The sequence below is a fragment of the Biomphalaria glabrata genome, chromosome 1, assembly GCF_947242115.1.
Source record: "Biomphalaria glabrata chromosome 1, xgBioGlab47.1, whole genome shotgun sequence".
Classification (NCBI taxonomy): Eukaryota; Metazoa; Mollusca; class Gastropoda; family Planorbidae; genus Biomphalaria; species Biomphalaria glabrata.
The window spans coordinates 71,923,512-71,938,892 of record NC_074711.1 but is presented as its reverse complement, the minus strand read 5'-3'; the positions used below and the strand labels follow the sequence as shown (position 1 = coordinate 71,938,892).

General features: G+C 35.9%; 1 protein-coding gene across 4 annotated transcripts in view; it reads right to left on the bottom strand.

Moving 5' to 3' along the window:
- Positions 1–760: 760 nt before the first annotated feature.
- Positions 761–15,381, bottom strand: part of LOC106077487 (sodium/potassium/calcium exchanger 5-like) — a 71,391-nt gene continuing 56,770 nt past the window's right edge. For all 4 annotated transcript variants that reach the window (XM_056012573.1, XM_056012564.1, XM_056012555.1 and 1 more), the window contains exons 8-11: positions 14,965–15,122; positions 8,985–9,206; positions 7,477–7,578; positions 761–5,494 (exon numbers count right to left, since the gene is read on the bottom strand). In XM_056012573.1, the coding sequence (XP_055868548.1) occupies positions 5,166–5,494; positions 7,477–7,578; positions 8,985–9,206; positions 14,965–15,122 (811 nt within the window). In that variant the 3' untranslated portion in view covers positions 761–5,165. The remainder of the gene's footprint in view (positions 5,495–7,476; positions 7,579–8,984; positions 9,207–14,964; positions 15,123–15,381) is intronic.

Genomic DNA, 15,381 nt, shown 5'->3' with positions numbered 1-15,381 from the left:
GGTGAGAGCCCAGATTGAATAGAGTCTCTATCTGTCTTCAGTTGTTGTAAAAATATCTTTGTCTCTTCAATCTATCTGCTCTTTAATGACTCGGCCCCAGATTTGTACCTTTGTATCTCTCTTTTCCTTTCAGTGATGCCCTAACTACGGTCTATCTGGTCCCATATCTGCCCACAGTTCATCATGAATCCGAACTCGTCCATTAAACTTTTGTTTTGGGGTGGGGCGGGTTGATGAGCCCGCCGGAAAACAAAAAGTTCAAGTGCCACTGGACAATATAAAGAACTTTTTAGTTCCCAGAAGTTTCAACCGGTAGCACTGGACAAAATAAAGAAGAACTTTTTAGTTCTTAGATGTTTCAGACATTTCTTCTGAAATGGAAATTATCCCGTAAGTGGTCCAAACTTTTTGCAGGGTGGCATCGTGCAGTGCTGCAACTCAAGACCATTGTGCAGTGCTGGAACTCAAGACCATCGTGCAGTGCTGGAACTCAAGACCATCGTGCAGTGCTGGAACTCAAGACCATCGTGCAGTGCTGGAACTCAAGACCATCGTGCAGTGCTGGAACTCAAGACCATCGTGCAGTGCTGGAACTCAAGACCATCGTGCAGAGCAGGAACTCAAGACCACCGTGCAGTGCTGGAACTCAAGACCACCGTGCAGTGCTGGAACTTTAAGAGATGTTGGTCTCGTAGTTTCTTTGTGGGGGACCCAGCCCCCCTACCAACAGGTATAAAAACTTCAACAACAACAAAAAAACTTTCTTACATAACTCTATTTATTTCATCACATTGTTTTTACAAACCCAAACATATGAATGACTTCTAGCTACTCGTGTCTTTTTGTCTAGCAATATGAACAAAGAATTGAATATACGCGTTCATTTCATGACATTTCACTTACAAAACAATTAGGAAACACTCAAACATTAAAAAAATAAATAGCTAAGTTAAAGTTTAGATTTCTTAATCGTACAATAATATTAATGACTAGACACGGATACAAATGCTAGAGTTATACACATGGTTCTTGAGAAAGACAAAACTTGTTTTAATTTTATGTTTCCTTCAGTTTGACTGCTTAATTAAAAATAAGCCAACGGTAGACCCGGTAGAGGAAGTGCCGGAAGCGATATAATTGGAAGGGGAGACAACACTATACTCACACACAAAAGTGATAATTTGAAACCTGATATTGGGTTACTTCCCATTGCTAAATGTGTAATACAGATGACAAGAAAAGTCACAAGTGATTGATGAAATCTTAGATCACGTGACTCTATTTCATGCAAACCATAGAACTCATAAAATACAAGAAGTATTGCATCGTTATCAAACGACATTTGTGAACTACAATACTGTACTACAATAATGTTAAAGTAGACAAAGGCATTGGCACTAAAACACTCATTACCAGAGACAAGAAAACAACAGAAGAATCCATAAAATGTAAGTGAGACCTTGGAACCAGGATAGCAAATACAGAGTTACATCCAACAGTCTAACAGCATCAAATTGTGTCCACTGACAGTCTAGCAGCATCAAATTGTGTCCACTGACAGTCTAACAGCATCAAATTGTGTCTGTCCACTGACAGTCTAACAGCATCAAATTGTGTCCGCTGACAGTCTAACAGCATCAAATTGTGTCCACTGACAGTCTAACAGTATCAAATTGTGTTCACTGACAGTCTAACAGCATCAAATTGTGTCCACTGACAGTCTGTATGACGTACAGTTAGACAATTTCTACTACAAAAGTTATCTAATAAATTAGAGACGTTACATCAAAACAGAAGATAATTACGTCCTAAGTGTTTCATGAACTTTCGGATTGTAAGTTAGAATTACTATATAAAATTACCCTCCACATTTTAACTTTTAGCAAAATGACTAAGTTTTATTGACTAGATAAGCACAAAGAAAAAAAAACATGTGCATATTCATTGTGATAAAGAGTATGTAGATTTTGTAGATTCACAATTAATCATTTATGGACTAACAAAAACAAAAAAAAAATAAATTATAATACAACACAGGGAATATGGAACAAAATGATATAAAATAGTGAGTACATCAATTGAAAGTAAATAATTATGACAGAATAACCTTTAAGCCTTAACAATGTTACTTTTGTATGATATTGCTTTGAAAGAAATCTTCAATATCACGACTCACGAGATCATTGCATAAAAATACAAATAGACCAATGTTAAAACTGTCGTTCTAAAGATACATTTTGATTTGTTTCTCGCTAGACATTCATGTATTAAGTAGTAAAGGAATGTAGAAATTATACATGACATTAGGACAAACATCACGCCATCATTGTATCATACACAAGTGTAAACATCACCATTGCATGATACACAATTGTAAAAATGACCATCAAGTTATGAGGCTACTTATTGATAAGAATCAATGCACTTTCAGACTTCAATAAATACTTTTATGGCCCAGACGACTTACAGAGATTGATTGATAAACTGATAACACTATTATGTTTCAAATTCTAGATTCTCAAACTATATTTTGATTGCGACTTTCCATATCAACTGCTCATGCATCTAGGGAAAGATTTATCTATTTCAGCATGAGCTGACCGTCAGGACCGTCTCCTCCCGAAATATTAGCACTGACATATGTTATCTGGGCTTAGGCCTATAAAGGGCCCCAAATCTCTATTATGGTCTTTTCAAGTCTAGATACAGTACTGTATGCATTTTTTTTAAAACACATTTGTCCAAATTCGAACATTTTGATTTCTGAAAATCATGTGCCCTTGTCATGGGTCTAGTCTAAATGCTGTTTATTTGAAAACTCCTAAGCTTGAGTGTTTATATTTGATCGTATTAATGTACATTATTTTTAATACAATGCAGTTTTGTGTCAAACCAACATATCAATAAATGTAAGTAAATTATCGCAATGTTAAATAATACTTATCGAAATATGAACATGACAGTACAATTAATTAAAATATGAAATTATAATGGTGCTCATTAGGAAAACGTTTACTGGATGCAAAGTCTGTAGTCCTATAGATGCTTACATTTTAGATTTAATTTGACGGCATTGAAGATGATGCACTATTTTTTTTCTGTAGTATAGACTTTATATATATATATATATATATATATATATATATATATATATATATATATATATATATATATATATATATATATATATATCAATTAAAGGTCTGTCTTTCAAAAAAAATCATTAAAAGGTGGTATGGCTTTCCCTAATGTTTAAATAAAAATAAAGATTTGTACTAAGTCGATGACATTTTTCAAATGCGTACATTATTTTAAGTACTTTGTTAACCCACTAGTATAATACACTATTGAGAATTAGATCTAGATCTAATTTCATGAACTAAACGATAAATCTTATGATTAATATATTATCTAACGATCACTTCAAGACAGACTCTGAATTGCTTGTATTCCGATAGGGAACACTCTCTTGTTTTATAATGAAAATTGCTTTTCAAGAACGCCTTAGACAGTTTTGCTGCTACAAGAAAGAGAGAGAGGAGAGAATGTTAAAAAAAAAGGGAAAGGTTAAATGTCAAGTTAAAAATGTAATGTATTATGTTACAGTTGACAAGTAGGCCTATTTTATTGATGCGTAGTTTATAATGGACAGTTGTTTACATGACAAGATAATGATAGTTCTGGTTCATACTGATGAGGATATTATAGTTGACAATGACATGTGGTTTATATAGACATGTCTATGTTTTTTTTTGGGTTCCAATAAAATAAAAAAATCATTTTTTGCTATAATAAAATGTTCTCTACTTCCAATACTATTCTTTTGTTTGACTCAATGGTAGTGAGCTCTCAGATTAATTCACTTGTAACATAGCTTTCGCCAACTTGTGTAAGAAGACAGAACCTCACATCTATTGTGAAACAAGCTGAAACGATTCCTATCTATTCATGCCGGAAATGTCATCGATTTTTCAAGGCGATTGCAAGATGTTTTACATGTTTCGGATGTTCCTTCAGAATTGAAGATAATTTACTTCCTAGTCCAAAACATTCCGCAGGACGACGAGGGTGGCAGCGAGCAGGGTATGAACCCGAGACCATTTAGATAACTGAACAACAGTCCAGTGCGCACATTTTATCATCTTCCTTTATACGATAAATGAGCATTTGATAATCTTTCTTGAAGAAGACGCTTTACTGATAGTTTCGTAGTTGAAGATTGGTATCTTTCAGTGTCGTAGAACGACTAGGGTTCATCTCGTTGTGCACTTTTCACTTGACTGTAGACCCCATTGATTGGAGAGACATTCCCTTCCACAGGTAAAGGTGGCTATGGCTTTGGAACTAGCCATTTTTCTTTGACACGCTTTCTTCCAGAGCTGAAGTTAATGCTTTTTCTGTATTCATAGTTTTCTCGTTTTTGCCATCTGTCTCCACACAGGGCTATGCCCTCCCAATTGTAACTTGTAAGGTATACTGAATGAATTAATGGTAAAGGACCCACTAACCAGATGAATACTGGAAGGTGCACTCTTGAGAATACCTAAAATTTTAATTGCCTAACGGACTACTAGTATCGATAAAATACGTTTAAAAAACTTGTGTACTAATTAAATAACCAAAATATACAAATTAGAAAGAATGTGAACACTATTTACACATTAAGTTTGGTTCTTACAACATAAACACTTATTGTTAACTGTTTTATTAACACTTATAAAACGTAATGACATTAAAGTTGTTGACCATCTCCATATCACATTATTAACGATTTATTGATTGTGTTATTGCACTGTAAACAACAACAAGATAATCAGGTTTTAGAACCAACAGATGGAAATAGTAAACAAAATATGACCGGATCACACTTTTTTAAATCCAGAATTATTATTTGTATGCGAACTTAAAAAAAAAATAATTCAGAGCAGGAGAAAAAACTTATAAAATATGCCGCCATCGTCATTTTTTTAAAAATCTGATGCAGTAAAATAAAAAGATTGAATCCAAACGAAGCGGAATAAATCAGAAGCCGTTGACCGTTCGTGTTCAAATTAACTACGTATCGATGACATGAAGTACAACACCCAAAACTGAGTCGAGTAGGAAGATATCACACTGTACGTAGGTATCACTTTTATTCCTCAAAGTTTCTTGAAGTCCTGACATTAATTGTCTCTGGCGCACGTTGGGGGGTTGAAGTCCCCAAAGATGTTCAGTTCGTACAAGCAAGACAGCGCCACCACCACGAGGTAGGTGAAGAGGCAGAAGATCCCGTAGCTGACGTTCAGCTTCCAACGGTTGACTCCCATGGAAATGAGGAGGAAGGCCACTGTGGCCAACAAGGTCAAGGACGAGTAGGTCAGTCCACTGCTGGTGATGGATACGCTGCCTCCAGCTTTGATGGAGCATTCTATGAGCCAAGGGAGTCCTAGGCACATTAAAATATCGAAAACGTTGCTTCCCAGGGAGTTAGAGACAGCCATGTCACCATAGCCTGCAGATAGAAATATAAGATTTTTGCAAATAGGGAAAATTTAATTTAAAACACATAAAATAAAGAAATAAATGCTTGGCACCAAGAGTGAGATGTTTCATCATTTAATTATGATTTACCAGCATGATAAAATGATGGTAAGATGATTGCTTCGTATATAGGAGGATAAACACTATAACTATGTTTTTAAAAATAAATTGTAGTCAAACATTCACATGTGTGTTACTTACAATTTAATATAATTAAAAAAAAACAACAACTAGATAACTAGATGAAGAAGACAAGGAATACGACAAAAAAGTTGCAAGATTTATAGGAAGACAACATTTATGAATAGACAGGCCTGTCGTTAAAAGATATTCCAGTCAAGGGGAAAGACAGAGAGGATTGGAGACAGACTGTAGTCAGGTAAACAGATCATTTGTGGTGCCCCAATGGTCCAAGAAGGTGAAGTTGAGGTGGACTTGATAATATTAAAATTTTAATAATTTCATCTCTTTAGATTCTACTGTAAGAACAACAGCTTCATGTGAGATGATTACAGTTCTACCATACGACTTCAATAAGATTCTTGATACAGAATGAGAGAAAAGCCCTTATGACCATTTGAACAAACTAAAACAAAAAGTGATATTACACGAAATTTAAAGTTCAAATAGTGGTATATAGGTGTTAGGTATTTCGATTCCAACCTGATGGAGTCAGCATGAGCACTAAGAAAATTTTTATTTTTTAATGTTAAAGCAGAATACTGACACCAGTGTCCATATGCGTAGCCAGGATTTTTTTCGGGGGGGGGGGGGTGAATTTTTATTCTTCACACACACACACACAAACATATATATATATACAGACATAGTTTTCATAACACACAGTCCCTTCCTTGTTTCGCATGTGTTCTGGATAGGACTTTATGAATGGAGCCCAGCGACTGGAAGAAAAACAATTCAATGTGTGAAAGGTTTTATTTTGGTTGAATCTCAAATGTCTGTAGTTTGATTTAGTTTTTAAGTCTGTGGCTTGAATTCTCGTAGATTTACTTTATTAGGTTCCAGGAAATGGCAGGAAAAAAAACATTGCTAGGCTCCAATGATAACTATGGTTTTGGCTTCGATTATGGAATTTAGTGACTAGTTATATTTCAGTTTTTGTTGTTAAAAAAAAGTAAGAAAAAAAAAAGGGGGGGGATAAATCAAGACCCTATTTGACTAAATTTATGGAATTTAGCGACTGTAGTTATCATTTATGTTTATATTATCTTTTTTAAAACTCAATTCCACATCCTCCTTTTGGCTACGCTCATAGAACTTGTTAACTACAGTTTGTTTTAGTGTTTTACTGAAGAGGTTTTAAACCTCAGAACCACATAGAAACGCATGGGGATGTGATACTAAACAGACACAAAATTCCACCCACCCCTTGCGGAGTTTCATCTCGGGGGAGGGGTAGTGGGGTTAAACCCCAACCCCCTCCTGCCTACGCCCATGCCAATGTCTGAATGTTTGCGTCAGAGTCTATTAAAAAGACAGACTACTCAAGATAAGAGTACCATACTTACTCAAGAAACTATTCTTTTCATCTTGCCCTATGTATATGTCACGTTGTCTAGGTAGAGGGAGATATAAAGTCATTGATTGTCTACAACCAGCTATTGAACTAGATTCAATGAACAGGAACTAGAACACACACTTGCCAAAAGATTTTCTCAAACCCAGATTTGAAACCCAGCCATAGACTCTCAGACCTCCAAGTCACGAACTAGCTGGTCAGCGATAATGGATTGGTCAGTACATCCGCATGTCTTCTACTTTTGTTGACCTCCTCTCTCACTGAGACCAGGCTCCTATCTTGACTTAAAGGGATGGTATCTGAGCTTAGGGGAGAGTACCAAACATTGACGCCTCAGTCCTGGAATATGTCAACAGGATTAATCTCCCCTCTTATCCATCGTACTACGTTAATCTATAGAAACAGCTACTCACCGTCTCGTGCTACAAATACACTGGACAGACAGTCCGGAACACTCGTTCCTGCAGCTAGTAAGGTCAAACCCATAACAGTATCAGGAATTTCAAGGGCATCACCTGCAAATAGTAGAACAGATAGTAGAAGAAAAAGTAGAAGAAATAGTAGACTATCGAGATATTGTTTCCAGGTCAAAATGAACATAAATGAAACCGTTTAGAGATGTTTGTAAAAAAAGAATTTTTGGACTACAAATACACACACAGAAATGAATTGTTCAACCTGAACACATTGCTAGTGAATGTAACTGCCGCTCAACACACCAAAAGTTTATACTTTATACTGTTGTAACTCCGCTCCCGAGCCTCACTGATGGTGCGCATCAGAGCACCATTCAACACAAGCAGTAGAAGACATGTTTAGACAGGAAGAACGACTGTTGTGGATCCGGCTTAAGTGATGGAAGTCTAGGCTGTCTTGACTCGAAAGAACGTCCTTTCTGCTATCTGTGAACTGTGTTGAGGACCTGGGGCGGCACTGGGAAGTGTGTCGGTGGTCTGTATTGGTATTATAGGTACGAAAGGACTGGTGTCACTTGAGATAGGACACTCTGGGACTAATAGCTGAAGTCCATGCCTGTTTGTACTGTAAATAAATACATAGTTCATTGTTACCTCCTACCTTTCGTTGTGTGCCTACCTCAGAGTTACAACAATACAATATGAACTTGTTATGTCAATTCGCAAGAAATTTGTAGGGCTACAATGATGAATCTCACTGTCTCTCTCTCTCTCTCTTAACATCGTACCATCTGTTTACTTTTCCTTGCTACGATTTTGATCGCCCACTTTTTGAGACTATTAAATTGTGGCCTGTATTGAACTAATTCAGTTATACCTCTTTGTGATACAGAACTCCATTGGCAACACTGAATAATAACAAATAAACCTTGTTTAAAAGATCTTTATTCGTCGATGTGTTATATATGTGTTAATAATACTTTGGGCTTAATTTGTAAATCCACAAATACGCAGAGTAGTGAAAAGTCCCTTGTTTAATTGTAATAAAATTGTATCACGTTTCTTTATCACCAGGGGCCATAAATCTGAACCATTGCTACCTTTTTATTTTCTTTGCATCTTATATTTGACTATAAAGTAATTCTTGGCATTTTGGGATAATTTTAGATTGTACAAATAATCGTTTATTTGTTCCGTTTCTTCCTCTCTAGAGATCACGCAGCACAAATATTTGAAGTGCAATTCTTGACCAGAAGTTATGGCACCCAAGTGGTTTCATCAATGCTCTGTCAACAGGTCACACCAAGCGCCAATAAACAGACGTGAGCTGTGCAATTAGTTAATGGCTCGCGGGTGCACAGATTCAGCGCACGCTACAGCAGACGTCATACACTATGGGCCGACATTCAAGGTCACACTTTCTTAACAGCAGAAGCAGGCACACAAATTAGTTGCGCATCTGGTGCGAAAAGTAAGAATGGAATACAAAAAAAAAAGAACATTACCTGCTATGGTGACCATCCAGACCATGAGGTAGGTCAAACCGCTAATCCAGGCCACTGAGAGAAAGAAAGAAACGAGGTAGAGACGTGACCACAGGCCTGGACGCCGACTGTCAGGGATGGTCACAAAGAATACAGCCTTGATGGGGCAGAGGAAGATCCATAAGGCTAGCATAAGTTTGCCCTCAGGTATCGTCCACACTGATTCATATTCGGACACAGTCACTGAAAAACAAGAACTTAATAAGCTTAATAAGTAAAACACGAGCGAAATTAAAAAAAATACTTCGGGAAAATAAATAATTGGGCAAAGTTTAACTTGATCCTAGAATGGGAAGCTAGAGAATTAAAGTGATTCTAAATGTGTACCAGAGAGTTAGTTGATAGAAGCTTTGTAAATTGTCACGTACACTATGACCATATATGGTAACAGTTTCGGGTTGTTTGCCGACATAGCTTGACATAGCTGGGAAAAAAAACCAAGCATGTAATTAAATGAACTCCATTGGTTCCGAAATTAATTGTTGTACATTAGACTGCAATGATTGGTTGGTCTGGGAGGGGTAAGTTGTTGATCACGTGATTACGAGCTGAAGCCCGGATGAAGCGTGTAGCTTCCGGCCAGTCTTGTCTCGGAAGTTGTAGTATTAACATCTAACTTGTATGTAACGTGAATTTGAGAATATATATTTTATTTGTATCAAGACTCAGATATACTATTGTGTAGATTCAATTCAAGTACATTTTAACCATTGTAACTATTTGTGAATAGTGTTTTCAAGTTATTAATTAAAGTAATTGTTTTTGGACGAAGAGAAGTTTCTTCATTGAATTTAGAACGTACTTAGATCATATTTGTCAAGTAGTAACTCCTAGACCTAGATGATCCTCTTATCAATTGGCAACATTCTGTATGATCGTATTATCAACATAGATCTGTCTACTTCTATACGATCATCTTATCGAAAGATCATTTCAAGATCCTCGACAATCACGATCATTGATGGTGCAATATAGTTCAAGTCTGATTGTGACAGTGGCACCATCTTAGATTGTGACATCAACACCATTGATGATCGTGACATCTGGCACCTCAGACACTCGATAAAGGTCATCACAAGGTCATCAAAAGATCATCAAAAAGATCATCAAAAAAAAAATTTTTTTCAAGATCTAAGGAAACATTTTTCGAAACTTCGTCAATTACAACACTTCGATTTTCTTCAACTTGAGAATAGTTCTACTGTGTTCAAAGGTCAGTTTGGTTATCGATATCTTATCTTACCATAGATATAGATCTACGATAGAGTTTTCACTATAACTCTCGAGATCTAATATTATTATATTGTATTGGCATTGGCAATAAGACCAATATTATTTAACTGGCATGATATATATGCCCAGTAATATTTAGCTGGCATAACATAAGCCCAGTTCTGGCATAACATAAGCCCAGTATTATTCAACTGACACAGTAGATAAGCCCAGTATCATTTAACTGGCATCATTATTATTATAGATAAGCCCAGTAGCAATTACCTGGCACTATAATCTATCAAGTAGACATTTTTCTACTAAACGATATCAAGTCAATCGTACAGAACGACGACTTTAATACTACAAGTTATACTAGATCTACAATCTCAAGAGAAAGAAAGTTCATAGCCTTGTACGGCTCAGCAATATTGCATTAACCTGATACGGTTCCATAAAGCTACACTTCCAACAACGACTCCAGTAGTAGATATAATCCTACTGTTCAAGATTTTTAGCCAGTGACGGCATAACTAACATTGTTATATTCAAAAAGCACTATAGTTGTATATTCAAGTTCATATATTATACTATAAAACACAAGAACTACAGAATGGATCCAAGTTATAGAACTCAACGAGTATTGGAGTTAATCGAGATAGCCAAAGAATAACAAATCTCTAAACCCGATCAATGGGCAGAACGAATGGAAAAAAACGAATTTGAAGAAAAGCAAAACCAAGAAGCAGAAAAACAAAGACAAGAAGCAGAAAGACAAAGAGAACATGAAAGAGCACAAATGGAATTTGAAAAATGGAAAATGCAACATGAAGAAAATAAACTAAAAGACTCAAAAAGTACAGAAGCCAACATTAATCAAGCAGGTTCTAATATCTTTGATCGTTATAAACTCATGTCAAAGATTCATTCATTCAATGAGTCTACAGACAACATAGACTCATACCTTATTAGATTCGAGGAACTAGCAACAACATCTGGCTTACCAAAAGACCAGTGGTCAAGTTCCCTTCTCAGTTTACTGACAGGAAAAGCAGTTGACATTTGTTCGCAGTTGTCAGTCAACGAGCGCAGTGACTATCATGATATAAAGGAAGCATTACTACGTCAATACGGAGCAACCTCAGACAACTACAGAAAGAAATTCTATAGCTCAAGACCGAAACAAGAAGACGATCCTCAAATTTTCGTTTCGAACATGACCATGTGGTTCGATAGATGGATATCTCTTGCTAAAGTGGAAAAGGTTATCAAGCTATCAGACAACATATGATCATTGACAATATCACACATGCTCATTCAGAAGATATCCAATCCTATATAATTGAAAGAAGTCCTTCTGATATTCCTACGTTAACCAAAATCATCAGACAATATAAAGCTGCTTATCCAAACAAGCCAGTCAAACCAGCAGCAGATGAAAACTTTGTATGTTATTCACAAGACAAAAGAAATTCACAGAATACAAAATATGAACATTTAAATGGATATCAAATATTAATGTGAAAAAAAATATTTATTCATAATTTAAAAAGAATATAGTCTAGAGTGTATGCTGATAGATAGCCCAATTTCGTCCTTAGAATCTTTCTGTTAGTTATTGCTAATTATGAAGGAAAAGACTTTTGTAGAAGCTTTTCACTCTTCAAAGCTCGTCTCAGTCTTTTGAGTTTCTCCCAGGTTTATCTCTCTTCTTATTATCATCTGGCATCAACTAGCATTAACTAGCATCATCTAGCATCACAAAAAGCATCGTTTAACCTCATGGCATAACCTAAAGCAGGGGTTGGCAACCTTTTTCCATCGAGGGCCGCATTAAAAAAAATATTGGGAATGGGGGGCCGCATATATGAATATGAAATATGTAATTACAAATGAAAAATATACTCTAACTAACTGTGTATAATATCTTTTAATTTACATTTATAATGTTATACATTTAAATTTCATTTTTTTTACACTTCCTCACAATTGAGGAATTACAACAAGAGCCATTTCTGAAACTGATTTCACGAAAAAACAAGGTTATAAAAGACAGTTTGTGTGGAAACACAAACTCAAAATCGGCCCCCGAAGTAAAATGTTTTACATAATTCGGATAATCCTTCAGAGTTGAAGATAGTTTACTTCCTAGTCCAAACCTCCCGCAGGACGACGGGGGATGGGAGCAGGCAGGGTTTGAACCTTCGATCGTCGATAAATCCAAACGACAGTCCAGCGCGCAAACCGCACGACCAGTGGTCCACCCAGGTAGGCTTCAATATTTTCAGAAAGAACATCCGAATGAAATTATATCAAAGACAAATGAGAGATAAGAATGGAGAAAGAAGGTTAACAGATCTTGTGTAGTGCCCCAACCGTCCCGCAGATCAAAGGATACGTGAAAGTGAATGTAAAGTTAGATGTGAACCTGGCCTAACTAGTTTGTGGTCTATAGGGCAGATGATGTAAAGTTCATCTGTCGTTGTGGCCTACGGTTAACGAGGGTGTCATGTAGCCAGCACAACGACCAACCGCCTTTGCTTTTCCCCAACTAATGTCAGGTACCCATTAAAGCTGGGTAGACTCAGAAGTTGAAAATCCCAGTCTTCACCAGGATTCGAACCCGGGACCCTCGGTTAATTTCTTTGAAAAGGCTCAATCTGATTTTCGAATTCCTAAAAAAAAATTAAAAAAATTTCTGCTATATAGAAAATAATTCACGAAAATGATGTTTATAAGATTACTATTCGTCTTAAATTAGGTGTAACATATAATGCATACTAATTAGCTTTTTCTTATAAAAAACTTCTTGCATAATTGATTTTTAAAAATTAGAATTTTCGCTTTCAAGAAAAAAAAAAGTAGCCGTTGCATCAGAACTTTGAATGGTCTAAAATATTGTGAAGTCGGATTTTCAATATCTCTTCTAGTTTACGAGATCTAATCGGGACGGACGGACAGACGGACAGACGGACAGACATTTCGCACAAAACTAATAGCGTCTTTTCCCCTTTCGGGGGCCGCTAAAAATAAATATTTTGCTACATACTTTTTACAGTAGCCTACAACATTTCAAATGTAAAGTTGTACTTAATGTGAAGTATTTAACTGTTTAACTATCTTACTAGTTGTTCTCCTCGTGACTGCTTTCAAATTACAGTCTGTCAGAATCGACCTGTGATTACACTTCTTTATTTTCAAACAAAAAAAAATACTTGTTCACAAAAGTTTTTGGTCCCAAATAATGTGAAAGTTTATCAGCAAAGTTTTCTTAAAGTGAACTAATGAAAATTATAACATTTGTTTTTCTAGTCGGGAAAAGAATATAGAGTGTATATACTGGAATATAGAGCAACATCTAGAATGCTGCTACAGGAGTGTATATACTGGAATATAGAGCACCATCTCGAATGCTGCTATCTTTTGCGTCCTTCTATGTTTTTTTTTTCTATGTTTTTTCGCTACAATAACTGTTTATTAAAGGGTGAGACCAAACCATCTCACTTTTTTTTCTTTTTGTTTTGAGACCCATTGAGTATGACCTATGACCTTCATTTTCTTTGCTATTTGAGGGCTGTTTCGTCTCTGTTCTCAGTATTGAGTGAGTCCGGTCGGAATGTATATTTGAATGTATATTTGAATGTATATTTGAATGTATATTTTGTTTTCTAAAGTTATTTGTTTTGTTTGGTGTAATGCACAAATTGTAAGACACATTTCCTTATGGATAATAATAAAGATTATAAGTATTATTAGCAGCATACATAAACTGACCACGCACTCAGAGACATACACAGACAGATGACACAGAGAAAGCGAGCTAAAGAGAACGAGAGAGAGAGAGAGCGATGGTTTGAAAGAGAAAAAATAAAGGAAGCGACAGAGAAAAAGTGAGGGAGTGCGAAGCGAAATAGAGAAAGAGAGAAACAGACAGATAGACAGACAGATGAAGTTGAAACAATAATGCTTGAAGTAAGAAAATACTAATGAACATGAACGAACACAAAATAAAACTTTACTAATTAAAAAATACTTTCGTTGGTTTTCTGATTACTATTAAAACTCTTCAGTTCAAAATGTGAAGTAGATCTACGTTTCAGAATTGGGTTTTAATTTAATGCGACAAGCTAAAAGAATTGTTTAATTAATGTGGCAAGTATGAAGTAGGCAACTAGATCTAGACCTCTATTAAAATAAATCTGAAATAAATGTTAACCCTAATGAGAAACACATTTCAGCCTGGTGAGTCTGGGGCTGATAAATTACAAACTTTGTTTTATGTCATTCTAACACTGACACCAGTTCATGTGATCAATCTATTGCTATTAACCCAATAAGCCAGTGATTCCCAAACTTTTTTCCTTAACGGAACTTTTCGCATATTCTGAGTATTTAGTGGAACACTTTGCTTATTTTTTTAGAGAGGTTAATTCACGTGGTGGCATACTAGTTTTTTTTATTCCAGTAGTTTGTGGAACACCAATTCACGCCTCGATGAATACCGGGGTTCCGATGGATACAGTTTGGGAAACACTGCAATAAGGAAATAAATACAATTAAAAGCTATATCGTTTGTTCCCATTGCTTTCCAAACATTAAGTGCGATGCCAGAACTAGCAGATGCATTTAATATAAATATCTAATTAGTATCACTAAATACGCAAGTTTACATACGTCTTAAACGCATGACTCTTCAATAAAAAGTACCACAAAAGACAAGATGACCTACTTAACTCCCCATTTTTGGATGATGTCGTTGAGGGCGTGGTCGTTTCTAAGCTGCTATCCAAGATGGCGGTCTCTTGCTCTTTGGTCGAGAGGTCATCGCTGTGCAATGATTTCTCATAGTCTCCCCTGGACATTATCATGGACGCATTGCTGATACGGCTAAACAAAGACATACAAATAATGGAAACATTACTGATGTAGATACTCTTACAAACACGTAAGCATTTTTCTATAAACAATTTTTTTTTACCAAAGATAAAATGACTTTACTATAGATCGTTCTTGCCTATGTGATATTATTCTACATAGAAAAGGCCATCCTGGTGTTATGTGTGTGTTTCCAAGGTGACGAAGAAAGAGAGCTTTAGTTTTTTTGATAAGACTTTGCGTTGAATTTTGTCGGTTTGTGGCTCCAAAG